Source organism: Oratosquilla oratoria, chromosome 4 (assembly GCF_046742065.1).
Source record: "Oratosquilla oratoria isolate Oo_2021 chromosome 4, ASM4674206v1, whole genome shotgun sequence".
In the NCBI taxonomy this organism is placed as follows: domain Eukaryota; kingdom Metazoa; phylum Arthropoda; class Malacostraca; order Stomatopoda; family Squillidae; genus Oratosquilla; species Oratosquilla oratoria.
The window spans coordinates 41,143,588-41,158,634 of NC_134780.1; the positions used below are offsets into that span (position 1 = coordinate 41,143,588).

Below are 15,047 nucleotides of genomic sequence, written 5' to 3' on the forward strand. Positions count from 1 at the left end.
ACAAGCAATGGAAGGATGTGATGGGATCAAAAGAGGTAAAGACTTATCTCTTCCATGCCTAACGTGTGTCTTGTTGCATCACCTTTGACATGAGAAGTGTGGCATAGAACAGGGAAGATCTTTCATCCACAAGGTGCAAAGATGGGAGGGGCAACAAATGAGTTTTGGGTAGGTGCGGAATCTATCTCTATACTGAGAGCTTTTTCTTTTCCCTGTTATAAGGGAGGTAGCCAAGTCAGAGGCAAGTACCTATCCCCCTGTCCCCCATTTCACTCCCTTCCACCACCCATCCCATTTCAGCTCCCCATGGATGACAGGTCAGCCCTGCATCTGACAACTGCCCTGGGTCAAACACAATGCAGCAAGACACAGTACATCCACAGCAAGGCCACTTCACTTAATTGGTGACCCCCCTCTCTGTCCCCTCATGCAGAAAAAGAGAAGACAAGGAGAAATCCCTTCAGGCTGCATCAAAATATCATTCACACATAAGCACCCCCTACCTCCCCACCCCTAATCCCTTCCTTCCTTGCATAACAGTATCATCCATACACAGTCATTTTCCACTCATCCCTATCTCCTGCCTTCTCCCTTCCTTACATAGTACTCCCTTCACCCCATCCATCCATCTTCTCCTTGGTCATCCCCTCTGCCTTCCACACCTCTTTCAATACACTTTCATTACTCATTCTTTCCATGTGTCCAAACCATCCCAATAATCTTTCATCAGCTCTTATCTGCCACCTCCTTTTCCACTCCCGCTCTCCTCCTCACTGCCTTGTTCTATCTCAGACATTTCATTTCAAACACATTTAAACTTTTCCTCTTTACCTCTCTTAAATTCCAAGTCTCTGCTCCATACCCCTTCATACAATCTCTTCTTTGTATCCATTCCCAGTTGCCTATTTCTCACAACACTTCTAATCCCCCAAGGCATTTACTTGATTCTTTCTACAATTTACCTCTACCTCTACTCCTCCCTTTCCTGCCACATATATCCACTTCCTTACTTTTATCCATATTCATCTTGAACTTTCTCCTACTGCATACCTTCCCAAACTCTCACTAACTCCCTTAATCCTTCCTCCGATTCTGCTAGAAGTATAGTGACATCAGCAAACAACAACTAGCTCACCTCCCACTTTTCTCCATTTTCTTTAACTACCTAACCCAGGTGCCTTACCTGTTCTCACAATTTTCGGAGCTACTTGCACCTCATCTTATCTTGTTTCTTCTCCATGCTTTGACTTGGCCATCCCAATTATAACGAGAAAAGACCTTCTGGTGTGTGTGAACATATATACATACGCATGTGTATTCTATGTACTTATGTACACATATGTGTATGTATGTACAGCTAGCCACCTTGCTTTGAGGGTAACTGCTACTTGGATTGGGAAGTGTATGTGTGTGTGTGTGTGTGGGGGGGGGGTTGTAACATACCTTTAATCCTTCGGCCTACAATCTCCACAGCCTGTTTAGCACTTCTTTCGGCGAACCAGTTGTCTCCGAGCAACACCAAAACCTCATTGGTATGCACTAGGTGTCCCGGCATGAAAGCTCGTTTTCCTATTGGTACCATAACCTGTAACAATAAAATCAAGTTAGATTATGTTATTTCAAACATAAATGACTGACAAAAAAATCTCCCATAAGATTAAAAAAAATACATAAAAATAATTAAATTATAAATAAATAAATAAACAAGATGATGAAAACATCCTTTCATGCTGTATAATTCTTCATGGTTGACATCTATCATTTCCCTTGCTAAACAAACATCCCAAGTGCATCTGAAGCCGCCTTCATCCACTCCATCCACCTCATTCTCACTCTTTCTCTCAAGTTCACTTTATCTACTTCTGCTTTCTACACTTTATCCTAGTCTTTCCTTATCTACTCTTTCCATATGACCATCTCATCATCCTTCAATCTACCATTATTTGATAGCTCTCTTTCATAGAACCTTTACAAAAGTTCCCTGTATCTGTATCCCATGCTATTCTGAGATGAAGGGATGTGGACAAGAGGGTCCTGTGTGATGAGGCAACAACTTCAGCTGTTAGGCCTATGGGAGATGAATTGTGTCTAACTGCACTGCATTTGACCTATGCAGCATGGTGGGGGCAGGCAACCCTTCTTTTTCAGGGTAATGAAATGGAAGGGGATGTGTGACTGAACCTTTTGGTGAGGTTGTATTATTTGACTCAGCCCAATACCCCAACCCCTTACATGGATGACCTTTGAATATATATACTTTTTTCACATTTTTACCTATTATCACCTGTAGTTAATCCCTTGTACCTCTACATTTCCTTCCCTCTCCTCCACTTCTGCAAACTCCTATACTCCTTTCCTCCAAAATACTCTATCCTGACTACTTCTCTTTTTGATCTGACGTGAATTGGCAGAATATAAGCCTGTACAAAATAGGATAAAAAATAGAACTATACAGCTTCATTTTAGCACAAACCCAAAATAATATAATTACCTCGTGTGTTGTTTTGTCTGGTAGGGTTTTTAGTCGATCTCTAAGAGCTTCATAAGATGATGTGAATGTTTCTAGTTGTTCAATTTGTTTTTCTAGGTTTGCCAGCCTCTGGGTGATAAAATCAATTCAGTTAAAACTACAAAAATATCAAAACATATAGATATTTTTGACAATGGGATAGCATAATGTGTTCCAACTGAAAGAAGTAAAAGTATACTGGGGAGAGTTCGAGAGAGAGAGGGGGGAGAGGAAGAGAGGGGGAGAGAGGTAGTGAGGGTGAGAGAGAGAGAGAGAGAGAGAGAGAGAGAGAGAGAGAGGGAGGGAGGGAGGGAGGGAGGGGGGGGAGAGAGAGAGAGAGAGAGAGAGAGAGAGAGAGAGAGAGATAGAGAGAGAGGGGAGAGAGAGAGAGAGGGAGGGAGAGAGAGGGAGGGAGAGAGAGGGAGGGAGAGAGGGAGGGAGAGAGAGAGGAGAGGGAGGGAAGGAAAGAGAGAGGAGAGGGAGGGAGAGAGAGAGGAGAGGGAGGGAGAGAGAGAGAGAGGAGAGAGAGAGAGGAGAGGGAGGGAGAGAGAGAGAGAGAGAGGAGAGGGAGGGAGAGAGAGAGAGAGGAGAGGGAGGGAGAGAGAGAGAGGAGAGGGAGGGAGAGAGAGAGAGGAGAGGGAGGGAGAGAGAGAGAGGAGAGGGAGGGAGAGAGAGAGGAGAGAGGGAGAGAGAGAGAGAGAGAGAGAGAGAGAGAGAGAGAGAGAGAGAGAGAGAGAGAGAGAGAGAGAGGGGGGGGAGAGAGAGGGGAGAGAGAGAGAAAGAGGGGGAGAGAGAGTGAGGGGAGAGGGGAGAGAGAGAGAGGAGGGGAGAGAGAGAGAGAGAGAGAGAGAGAGAGAGAGAGAGAGAGAGAGAGAGAGAGAGAGAGAGGAGAGGGAGAGAGGAGAGGGAGGGAGGGAGAGAGAGAGGAGAGGGAGGGAGGGAGAGAGAGAGAGAGAGAGGGAGAGAGAGAGAGAGAGAGAGAGAGAGAGAGAGAGAGAGAGAGAGAGAGAGAGAGAGAGAGAGAGAGAGAGAGAGAGAGAGAGAGAGAGAGAGAGAGAGAGAGAGAGAGAGAGAGAGAGAGAGAGAGAGAGAAGGGGGAGACATCAGAAGGATACACACCTACATCCACAAATGTACACATAAATATATATACATTTTGGGGAGGATACTCACTTCTGAATGAACTTGAGTGAGTTGGTGAATATCCCCTAAAGTTTCATTTGGACTAACAAGGAACCCTGAAGGGCTTTCCTTCTCTTCTTTGCCACTGCTTTCAGGCATCTTGGCGGTCATGTTTCAACCTATAATGACAGCTCTGAAACAGTCAAATTTGCAGCTTTTCAATCTTAAGCAAATGGAATGGCAGATTGCAGTAAGAGTCAAGTTTCTGTTGTATAATTACATCATTTCCAATTAAGGAAGTAAATGCTTAAATGAACATCTAACATGGCCTAACATGAGCTTAATCGTGGAAAGGGGCCCTGTGACTGCACAGGTGTCCATTCAACATACGGCACAGAGGTCCTGACAAAATGACGCAACCTTGTGTACCTTGAGGAAAATGATTATCTGTGAAGATCAGTTGGCCATACTGAGCTCAAGGGCAACATAACCCAAACTCTAAGTAGAGCCACTGGAACTGCTTTGCTCAATTCATTCACCACATTAGGTAACCTACATGGCACCTACCATGCCGAACCTCAAATTACGATTAACAACACACCTAAAATACTGGCACACTGGGCCAGTGAAGCTTTAATCATCAGTCATCTTAAAGCCATGTGGGGCAAAGATAACCTCAGCTGCACTCCTTTTTCTGTCATGGTTGTCAAGGACCCACGATACACATTCACTCAATCATCCACACTTGAAAACCCTGGTCTGATATGATGAATGATATAAAGCACTGCAAATTCCTCATCATGTCTACTATAATCAATAAAATATTCCCTCACTGTTGATAAAGCTGAGTAATGCAGCAGCAGTTTTATTACTGACCTTATTGACTCTTTCTGGTGAGATGTGGCAAAGGATGCCACAGTTTAGTACTACTTAGGCCAAGTCATCAGTTTCTGTTATCACATTATCCACAACTCAAAATGCTGCTCCTAAAATAAACAAAAACCTATTTGAAAAAACATCATGATCAGCTAGAACATACAACCTTAAACAATCATGCAACAGCTGATATTTTAGACAAAAATCATGAATACACTTCCGTATCACAAATTCAATTACTTATGTTGACAGTGACAGGAAAGAGTGAGTGAGGAAAGATTGGGAAAATAGTGTGGATAGTAGAAGCAGATGGAGTGAACTTAAGAGGAAGACCAAAAAGGTGGTGGGTGGACAAGGTCATGAGGGCCCTGGATGCAAGAAGGGTGTCTGTCAACCATAGAAGAAGAAGAAGAAGAAGAAGAAGAAGAAGAAGAAGAAGAAGACGAAGAAGAAGAAGAAGAAGAAGAAGAAGAAGAAGAAGAAGAAGAAGAAGAAGAAGAAGAAGAAGAAGAAGAAGAAGAAGAAGAAGAAGAAGAAGAAGAAGAAGAAGAAGAAGAAGAAGAAGAAGAAGAAGAAGAAGAAAGAAGAAGAAGAAGAAGAAGAAGAAGAAGAAGAAGAAGAAGAAGAATGTACATTTGGAGTTGTGCTAATTACCGTCCAGACACCATCCAGATCCATTCAGACAGTCTTGTACTATCAAGACATCATGTGCTACTGTCTAGATAAGGTCACATAAAGACTGACAAGTAACATATTTGGACCAACAAGTAACTCAAAATGACTGACAAGCAGCAAACAGATTAACTGACCAGTAACTAATAATAGTGAAAAACTATTTTGACTTGGCCAGGGGGGCTGAAGCATTCAAATGTCAAGTCAGAACAGGGTTTGTTGATGGAGAAAAACTTATTTCTTTAGTTATTTCTACATATATGATGTGAAAGAAATCATTTTCACCATAAAAACAAACCTTATGTGTATGCTGCTTGTTGGTTATTTTGAGTTACTTGTTAGTCCAAAACATATCACAGGACAGGGCTCGTCAGCTGAGAAAAACCTATTTCTTTACTTATATCAATATATATGATGTGGCAGAAATAATTTCCACAACAAAAACAAGCATTATATTAATCTATATTCTTCTTGGTAATTTTTAGTTACTTGTCGATCCAAAAAATGTTACTTGTCAATCAACTGATAAGTACTAGTGGTTTGGGACAGGGCTAGTTGGCAGAGAAAAAATAATTTCTGGGCTTGTTGGCAGAGAAAAACTAATTTCTTTACTTATTTCCATATTTATGATGACTGAAGTAGCAGAAATAATTCTTACTGCAAAAACAAGCATTATGTTAATTTACAAGCTGCATATTGTTCATTGTCAGTCTTTAGTAAGACCCTCTCTACACTTTAACATACTGTGTCTGGACGATGTCCTGATTGTACCAGACAGTGTCCAGCCAGCTCTGGACAGAACAAGATGGTAATTAGTATGACCCTACATTTGTGCTGTTAGCTCCATATGCAGAAAGCACATATCATATGTATATCACATATCATATGTCATATTATGACATATGCAAACATTTACTTCACTGACAGTGAGTGGACTGCATGGGATGTGGTCAACAATGAAAATGGACAGTACAATAACAGTGCGTGTCAAATATAATTCTAACAATTAAACAGTATCATTACTTTAAAACAATGGAAACTTAGTACCGAGAATAATTTTCATAGAAAAAATAATCTGCAATATAAAGAAACAGGAAAAGCATGTTTGCAAACTTGGATATTTTTTTGGAATATTTACCAGTAACCACCTTTCACCACTGTCAGTGTGGAGTATCCCTAACCCAAATCACAAATGCATGAGTGATAAAAGACATGGATAGAAGTTCTGGTAATCTAGTCTACAACAACTAATTTGAACCAAAATAAAATGAGGCAAGATCATAGATGGCATTAACAAACATTTGAAAAGAGCTCCCTACAGTACACAAACAAATATACTTTAAAATCAATATTGCACGATGGATTAGAAATTAACGATTTTCAACATCAACAACAGAAATTCAGAATCACCTAGTCCTAGAAATCCTTATGATCATAATTTCATAAATGTCATAACAATATTATCGGTTCTGCATTCCCAAACCACCTTGGAACAAAACAAAAATAATAAGATAAAGATCAAAGTAACAATATCATGACCAACATCTCTATACTTCCAAGAGTACATACCAGTTTAAAATGTTAAAACACATCTTTGAATCTTCGAAGGCCATGTAAACACTATGAGCAATGAAGTTAAGTTAGCGGAAAAATAACGTAAAGTATATTTCTATTTTTGTGAAAGTTTCCTGTTATCTAAGCAGCAAACAATAATGTATAATGAAAGGAGATTTTTCAACGTGTACGCAGTATTTATCAATAATGTTATTTTTCAATTAGATATGTGTAAGTTTTAGCTTTAATTGTGATATTACAATGGTTTACAAATAATGTAAAACACTTCCCTGATAAGACGTATTATCGTATATGACATTTATCAGTCTTCATTATATAGAAATGTAAAATCATATGGTTCTCTTCCTAACTACTAATAACATTTATTAATCTTAATCACTTTATTCTTCATTATTGCACAAATGCAGCTATCAATGTTGCCAAGCGAGAAAATGTTGATTTTCAAACCCCATTGTTTATGTTTACTATCACCATACATGCAGACGACTCGCCGGTATTCACGGCACAGAGAAGTTACATTGGTGAGACCTATTAATTGGGTTAGAAAGCAATGTTTGATTGTTTACCACATGTGGTGGCATCTTTTAATGAAGAACTCATTTGGCATATAAAATCCTTACTGGAAAACAAATACGAAAGAATATGCATTGCAAATAAGTTATCATAAACAGGATCATATTTTATTGTTCAGTAAACAAATAGATGGTTTGAATGAAACTAGAAAGAACATATATTTTTTTATCTGACTGAAGTACAAAGCATGAGAAGAGGAGAAATATAAATCGACAAAAATGATTGAAAGTGTGAATAGTTTAAATAATAAAGGAAATTAAAAAAAACAACTAAACTAAGCGGCTGAGGGATAAAAGACGGAATTTTATTATTTAATAATAATATTAAATAATTTGTGATTTAATAATTTTGGGATAGAAATATAGGAGCAGTTAAGGTAGAGAGTATTGTTAGAGTAAAATCTATATTTCTATTCCAGTATCATGCAAACATATTTTTCACAATTACAATTACTTCCTTTACTTACTTAGTTTACTCAGTGGAGTTCTGAGGTCGATCCTCACAGCCGTAGTGGACTACCGCTGCTGCCAGTCCTGTTGTCCTTCCTTGCGAGGGTCAGTTGGTCTGGTAGTGTGTTTTGAGAGAACCTACTTATGGCAGTGTAGCCTGGCACTGGAGGCTCGTCTGGCACCTTCCACAGGAACCTGTCCAGTGCATGTTTGAAGCTGTCCACCGAGCATTTAGTTTTCTCTCTCACCTCCTTTGGGAGGGCGTTGAAGATTTTTGGACCCTCATGGCCTAGGCTGGTTGCCAGTAGGGTCTTAATCCTCTCCAGGGCTCTTGATGGGAGAGTTTGTCTCTCACATTTGTGCCCATGCCTTATACTGTGGTATGGCTTGATTGTAGAGGGCGTGGGGTCCGGAACAAGTCCCTCAAGGATTTTCCATGTGTAAATGGCCCTGTATCTTTCTCTCCTCCTCTGTTGAGAGTATAGGCCTAGTGCTCCCAGGCGATCCCAATAGTTGAGATCTTGCATCCGTTTGATGTGCCTGGTGTAGTTCCGTTGGACAGCCTCAAGCATCTGGATGTCTCCGCATTTGTGTGGTGACCAGAGTTGGCTACAATAGTCCAGTATCGGTTGGATAAGCGACTTCCAGAGGGTAAGCATCACTTGAACCTCTCTTGAGGAGAAGGTCCTTAGGACCCAGCTGGCCATCCTTTTGCTTTTGAAAGATCTATTTTTTTTCTATGGAATGGTCAATGGAGGAATGGTTAAGTTAGGTTATATTAGCCAGATATATCATGTGTGAAGCTATTGGACAACATGAATTTCATGTTGTGTATGAATTTGTGTGATTCTGGAGTTTTACCATTTACCATTGTTTTAGTTCTTTTCTGCAGGAAACCAGTCACCCTTATTGGATCAGTCAAAAAGTCACAGTATTACAAAGGAAGTGCACACCTACAGTGTAGGCTACACCATATATCAATACAAAATTTAATATTGATTTGGTAAATTAAAGTAAATTGTGATGTCTGTTTTTCTTGGTAGACATCAATAACAATACACCACTGAACAGAGCTGCAATGCGTGTCAAGACACCATCATACCATGTGTGTGTTGTCTGTCCAGCCTTGTAGAATCATATCATTCCTTGCACATTACAACCCTGATGATCTCTAGGAATTCTAAATGCATAGGATAGGTTATACTAGAACAAATTATTAGATTTCTATTAGTTTGTCTTCCACAATAAACAAAAACAAACAAGGTGTCTGAAAGTTTGCCACTGTGACTGTCCAATTTGTGGCTATTGTATTGCTTTTAGCAACTTTTTTTGTTATTGATTTCCACCAATAAAAATATATATTACGTTGATATAATTTACAAAATTAATATTTAATCTTCTATTACTGTATCATTCAGGTGTGCACTTCTTTAGATTTACTAAAGTCACTAAATGAAGAGATTTTACAATACTGTCTGTAAGGGGTGTGGATACTTCTGGAGTGCAGTAGGTAATAGATAATATGATTTCTTGTCCACTCCTGGTGACTCCTATGTAGGCATCATGAAGCATGAGTGGGTATATGAGAATGCTGGTGTCAGTCTCTTGATTATATTTATTTTGTAGTTGTAGCTGAGTGACCCCCATATTCTGTGAACTGGCCTGATCATATTTTCTGTGGTTATTAATATTCAGAGTGAAAGAGAATGAGTAATACAGCTGTAACTTTATATTTTACAATGCAAGTATTGTGATGCATCATCATATATCAGGCAGCTGATGCTGCCCTCGAGAATTTGACATATTGAAGAGGTTAAACATGCGAAAATAATTGACTGTTTTAATTTGAACTTTTGGTGATTAAAGAGATTGCTGGTAATTTATTTTTCCATGATGGTCACTGAAGGGATATGGGGAACAAATTCTGGTGCTGGGAAGGATCACCATCCTCAAGTAGTGTTGGGGTATTATGGGGCAGTATAATATAAGGTGCTATATGTCATCCATGGTTCACACTTGATTCTCTATTTGTCGACCTCTTCAACTTGTGTCATGTCGTGAGCATATCAAAAATATCAAAGAGGTTGAATAATGATTAGGCTTGTCAGTTAACTGGCTAGTGACAGAAACAGTCCCACACTAATACAATTTTAACATCAGTCAAAGGTTTCTCCCTTTAGATGTATGGGAGGGACCCTGGATTATTATCAGCTGCTGTGGGACTGGGATTCCTATTAGTGAAATTTAAGGCAGCAGTTGATTGATTGTCATCCATCTCACAAAACCACCCTAAGCAGATATACTTCATTGGTCCCATTTACTCGTTTCTTGTATGTAAGCTGCCCCTCAAAAGTCACACAGTTTGGGAATTTAATTGATGTACATATGTGTACCAATAGCCTTCTAATTATAATAAGGGTGGTATAGAGTCAAAGCATGCACATGCCCACTTCAGCAGCCTATTGACACACACAAGCCCTCCCCATCCCAATCCATACACACTGTCTAAGTTGAATAGATTTGTAGCTGGAGCTAGTTTACATTGGAACATTTTATTTTATTAATTTAATCACTTTGTATTTTTACATATATATTTGTATGTTCTCATGTGTGGGTGGGGGATGGGGGGTTGAGGGAGTATGTGTGAAAAATAATTTGACACAGCCCAAAGGGATTTCTCCCCATCTTCTCTATTTGTGCATGAGGGGAAAGAGAAGGGAGATCGCCAATTTAATTAAATGACCTTGCTGTGGATGTGCTGTGTCTTTTGACACTGTTTCTGACCCAGGGCAGTGGGCAGGATGCAGGGATGACCCATCATCCAAGAGGAGCCAAGATAAGAGGGAGGGAAGGGTGGTGAATAGGAGTGGAGTATGTGGGGATGAAATGGGTGGGAGTGGATTTTATGCCTTTGTTATTTTTGGCTATCTCCCATGTAAGGGAGTATGCATGTTCCCAGGTAAAAATGTATGTTACCAAGAGAAAATATATAATGTTTTGACTTTTGGCAGATACAATGTCTTGGTTCACCAGTAGTGCAGGTTTGAGGACAGCTCGTGTGATGGCTATATCTGGAGGCATTGGAAGTTTTTGTGTTTTTTATTTACCCAACACCTTCCTTCTAGACAAGTACAAGGAAATTACTCAGCTCTATAGGTAATATTGAATGGATCTTGAGGAAATGATGATACATGAATTACTCTGATTATTCCTTGTAGATATCTCTTGGAAGAAACTTTAAACTGTTGTTTGCATTATCTTTGGGTCTATTTTGGTGTCACTGGCTAGCAGGAGGAAGATGGGAAGGGAACAATCAAAACTTATCAGATCTTCTCATGTGAAAAAGTAAGGGGAAAATAGTCAAAGCTAAATGAGATCTTGGGCCCAGTAAAGAGACCAAATGTCAACCCTTTGGGGTTCTGTCTGTAAATGGAGGTATAAGTGTTAATGAATTTTTGAAGAATATTATTAGGCAGATTTGACATAATAATTGCAGGATTGTTCATTTGCCCCTTTCTGTGACTTTAGATTCACATTGAAAATTATTCCTTTTCATGTAAATCAATCTAAAAACCAGTTAATATCCATTTATCACCATAACGAAAAACTTCTCTCCTTTGAAAACTAATGTGACAATCCTTTGACTCAGAAATGGTGTTCCAGTAGCTGTACCACTAAATATCAAGGGACTTGCAAATAAAGTTTTTGAAGATATGAAAATGACTGAAGTTGAGAAAAAGCTAGTTAAGCTCTATTCGGGGTATGGCTTTGATATGTTCCGTGGAGGATCAACCCAAACCAAACACGGAGCTATTGTTGGGGTGCCAGCCAACTTCAAGTACTCAACTATAGAGGACTTTGAAACTTCAGGAATTATGGTGAGTATATTAATATTTTCTATGTAGTGTTTGTGTCTCTCCTTCACCTTTCATCATCAACTCTTGAATCTGTCCTTTCATCTTTACCCCCACAAGGTATACTATAATGGTTAGGTGGTCTGGATGGCTAGTAATCTCACTTCTCTTGAAGTAATTTGCTAAGAAAAAAAGGTACAGGGTTGGAAGAGGGGAGGGCATCAGTAGGTGCTTGCTTGTGGTTGTTGTGCAAGATGAATGTCAAGTGAGAATCATCTTCCTACTATTCATCTTCAGATCTTGTCTACATCTAAACTTCTATCTGGAGGCTTATGACATTGTCTCTGGACTGGTACAAAGATCTATTTCTTTATCATCACAACTTGACAATTTTTCTTCCACTTTCCCCATGTAGGGTATTTGCTGCATAAGTTTTATGCAGTCCGTATTTTAGGACACACATTAACAACCTCACAGTCCACTAAAAATGTTCCTCCCTTTGTCAGGCAGTCCGCATGACACCCATCCAATCCAGGTGTTTTACCAGCTTTCATCATTTCCAAAGCTCTTTGTACCTCATCTTTACCTACATCCCTGTCCTAGTGTTTTTTTTTTTTTGTTCAGTAACTAATATCCTGTAGATAAGGTTTTCTCTTGGATGTGCAGATATTTATATCATATGAATAGGTGGGAGTGGTTTTTATGCCTTTGTTTTTTGGTTACCTCCCTTATAAGGGTGAAAAAAGCCTTTGGTATATTTATGTATGTATGTATGTTACATCTTGAGCATTACATTTAATGTGAATATTATTTTCTCATCAATTCAGCTGAACAAGGACTGCATACCCTGGAACAGTGCTGGTGGCCTTGCTCTCAAAAAATCTGTCATCTTAAGTGAAGAAGCCAAAAAGTTTGCACTTGCCCGAGAATTCCATCACATCAAAACAGCAGAGCCTTATATCATTGGTTTTGCATCAAGTTTGACTTTTCTTGCTTGCTATTCCTTCACATCGGGATTGAATAGGAAATTGAAACTGTACAGTCGGCCAAGGTCATTGAGGCTTTGTTTATACCTACTGACGTGTTCCTTCTTCGGTACATTTTGGTGCTTCATGAAAGATTTCACCACATGCGTATATGAGTACGAGGCTGATTCGGTCATTGGCGACCTTGGCTCCGAGTATGTCAGAGGAGGCCTGGAATTCTATGAAAAGATTATTCAGAGAAATTGTTCCCTGCGTTTACTTTTAGGAAAGGATGGAGAAAGTATATATACAGCCTATGGTAATGATGAGGTAAGTTGGCTTATCGTATTATTATGATAATGTAAAGCTATTAGCTTTTGTAAAGTTTGTGAATTTTTATTTCTATATTATTAATAGTATTTTTTGAGGATTTATTTGATTTTATGATTTGTGTTTTCATGATAGGAAATGAACCAATAAATGGAGTGGTTGATAAGTGTTGAGTTGATGGTGATGTTTCTAGAAAGAGAATTGATCATAGCAAATACAGTGTTTAAGAAGAAAGTCAAGCATAAGTACACATAGGAGAAGGTGGTGGATGGAAGGGTGGTAGATAGAGCGTTAATGGACTATATAGTGGTAACCAGGAGTATAGTAGGAAGAGTTAAGGATGTACATGTTCTAAGGGGAGAGAGTAGGGGAATATCAGATAATTTTTTGGTGGAAGGTAAGTTGAGAGTGGAAGATTGATGGAGAAAGAGGAAAAGGGCAGAATGTAGGGAGGTGCTTAAAGTGAACTGCTTAAATGAGAAAGAAAAGGAGAAGTACCAAGTAGAAGGTGAGAGAGGAGTGGGAGGGAGTGAAGGATAGAGTAGAACTAGGAGTGGAGGAGGAATGGGGATGTTTCAAGGAGGGAGTCACAAGGTGTGCAAAGATGGTGTGTGGAACAAGGAGGACAGGAGAAAATAGAAGGAAGGATAGTGAGTGGTGGGATGAGGAAGCAAAGAAGGTTATAGAAGTAAAGCAGGCTTTCACAGATTGGTTACAAAATAGGACGACAGAATCATATGAGAGGTACATATGTTTGTTTCTTGTTTTCTACAACCTTCTTTACTTCATCATCCCACCACTTACTACCCTTCCTTCTATTTCCTCCTTGTTCCTCAAACCATCTTTGCACACCTTATGATTCCATCCTTGAAACATCCCCACTCCTCCTCCACTCCTAGTTCTACTCTATCTTTCACTCCCTCCTACTCTTCTCTCAGTTTCTTCTCGTACTCCGTTTCCTTTTCATTTAAGCAGTTTACCCTAAGCACCTCCCTACCTTTTGTCCTTGTCCTCTCTTTCCATCAATCCTCCACTCTCAGCTTACCTTCCACCAAAAAATTATCTGATATTCCCCCACTCTCTCCCCATAGAACGTGTACATCCAAAACCTCCTTCCACTCCACCCATTTACTGTAACCACCCCATCTCATCCTGTCTTCACTCCTGACACCCTCTCAGCTACACTCCCAAACTCAAACTCGCCCCTCCCTTTCAACTTGGTGAAACTCAAAGCAAGTTATTATGTGAGGCATAGTAATATTGAGTTATTTTGTATGTTCCAGGTATTCTTAAGGACCAGGCATGTCCCTTTCACAGTCAGGAGGGACTACTTTCGTCAAAGGAATGCAGAACTTGATGAACAGACTAAAGAGAATGAAAATAATGAGACAATTAGCGAAGAAACAAAAGAGAATCAAAAGATAGGGGAAACAAATGAAAAATCCAAAGAGAACCAAAATAACGAGAAAATAATAGAAGAATCTCCAGAGAATCAAAATAGTGAAGAAATTAGTGGACCTTTAGGCAATCAAGACTCAAGCAAATCTCCAGAATAATTTTTTTTTAATTCTATGTATATATACATACTGGGCGGTTCATGCTGTATAATTTTCTTTACAGTATATTTAAGGAAGGCTGGATTGGATCATTGTTGAGTATTTGATACTGTGACATGGTATATCTGTTGATTTGAAGATGTAAAGTTTATCATTATTAAAGTATACTTAAATTACACATTTTCATTTCAACCAGAGATATACAACAAACAGTCTATTTATTTCTCTACAGTGCTTGACAAAGGAATGGTCCACCAGGGCCACTGTGGACTAACGTAATGTCGAAAATGGAAAAACCCTTAAGGGGGTGAATTTTCACACCATTTGAATGTGCCACCTACCATTGTGGGTGGAGCTAATCATCCTGCCAGAAACCAACACAGTCAGTTGTTGTCTTGCCACCGTGGGGGGTGGGTGGGTCTGTGTTGTGAGTGTCCCCACCTCTTGACCCCCGTTGCCGCCTCTTCCAACCCCCTGTTGTGAATATGAGCTCTAGTAGAGATTTATTGCAGGAAACCATTGCCCAGATCGTAGCCCTAAGGAAATACAGTTGTACAACAAAGGAA

The 15,047-nt window shown here is 39.5% G+C and overlaps 2 protein-coding genes across 7 annotated transcripts in view; one reads left to right on the forward strand and one right to left on the reverse strand.

The window, feature by feature from the left end:
- The window catches only part of uri (unconventional prefoldin RPB5 interactor), a 22,425-nt gene extending 15,534 nt beyond the window's left edge, over positions 1–6,891 (reverse strand). Inside the window, exons 1-5 of one of the 4 annotated variants that reach the window (XM_076184064.1) lie at positions 6,749–6,891; positions 4,508–4,617; positions 3,683–3,810; positions 2,492–2,599; positions 1,444–1,585 (exon numbers count right to left, since the gene is read on the reverse strand). In XM_076184064.1, the coding sequence (XP_076040179.1) occupies positions 1,444–1,585; positions 2,492–2,599; positions 3,683–3,802 (370 nt within the window). In that variant the 5' untranslated portion in view covers positions 3,803–3,810; positions 4,508–4,617; positions 6,749–6,891. Of the gene's footprint in view, positions 1–1,443; positions 1,586–2,491; positions 2,600–3,682; positions 3,825–4,507; positions 4,618–6,748 lie in introns of all 4 variants that reach the window. The other 3 variants (XM_076184063.1, XM_076184066.1, XM_076184065.1) reach the window with 3 other exon arrangements.
- LOC143024822 (transmembrane protein 177) overlaps positions 1–14,654 on the forward strand; it is a 15,179-nt gene extending 525 nt beyond the window's left edge. The window contains exons 1-5 of one of the 3 annotated variants that reach the window (XM_076184067.1): positions 7,127–7,275; positions 10,788–10,932; positions 11,426–11,654; positions 12,458–12,925; positions 14,209–14,654. In XM_076184067.1, coding sequence (XP_076040182.1) covers positions 7,212–7,275; positions 10,788–10,932; positions 11,426–11,654; positions 12,458–12,925; positions 14,209–14,481 — 1,179 coding nt within the window. In that variant the 5' untranslated portion in view covers positions 7,127–7,211 and the 3' untranslated portion in view covers positions 14,482–14,654. Of the gene's footprint in view, positions 1–7,126; positions 7,276–8,405; positions 8,428–10,787; positions 10,933–11,425; positions 11,655–12,457; positions 12,926–14,208 lie in introns of those variants that run through there. The other 2 variants (XM_076184068.1, XM_076184069.1) reach the window with 2 other exon arrangements.
- Positions 14,655–15,047: the final 393 nt, after the last annotated feature.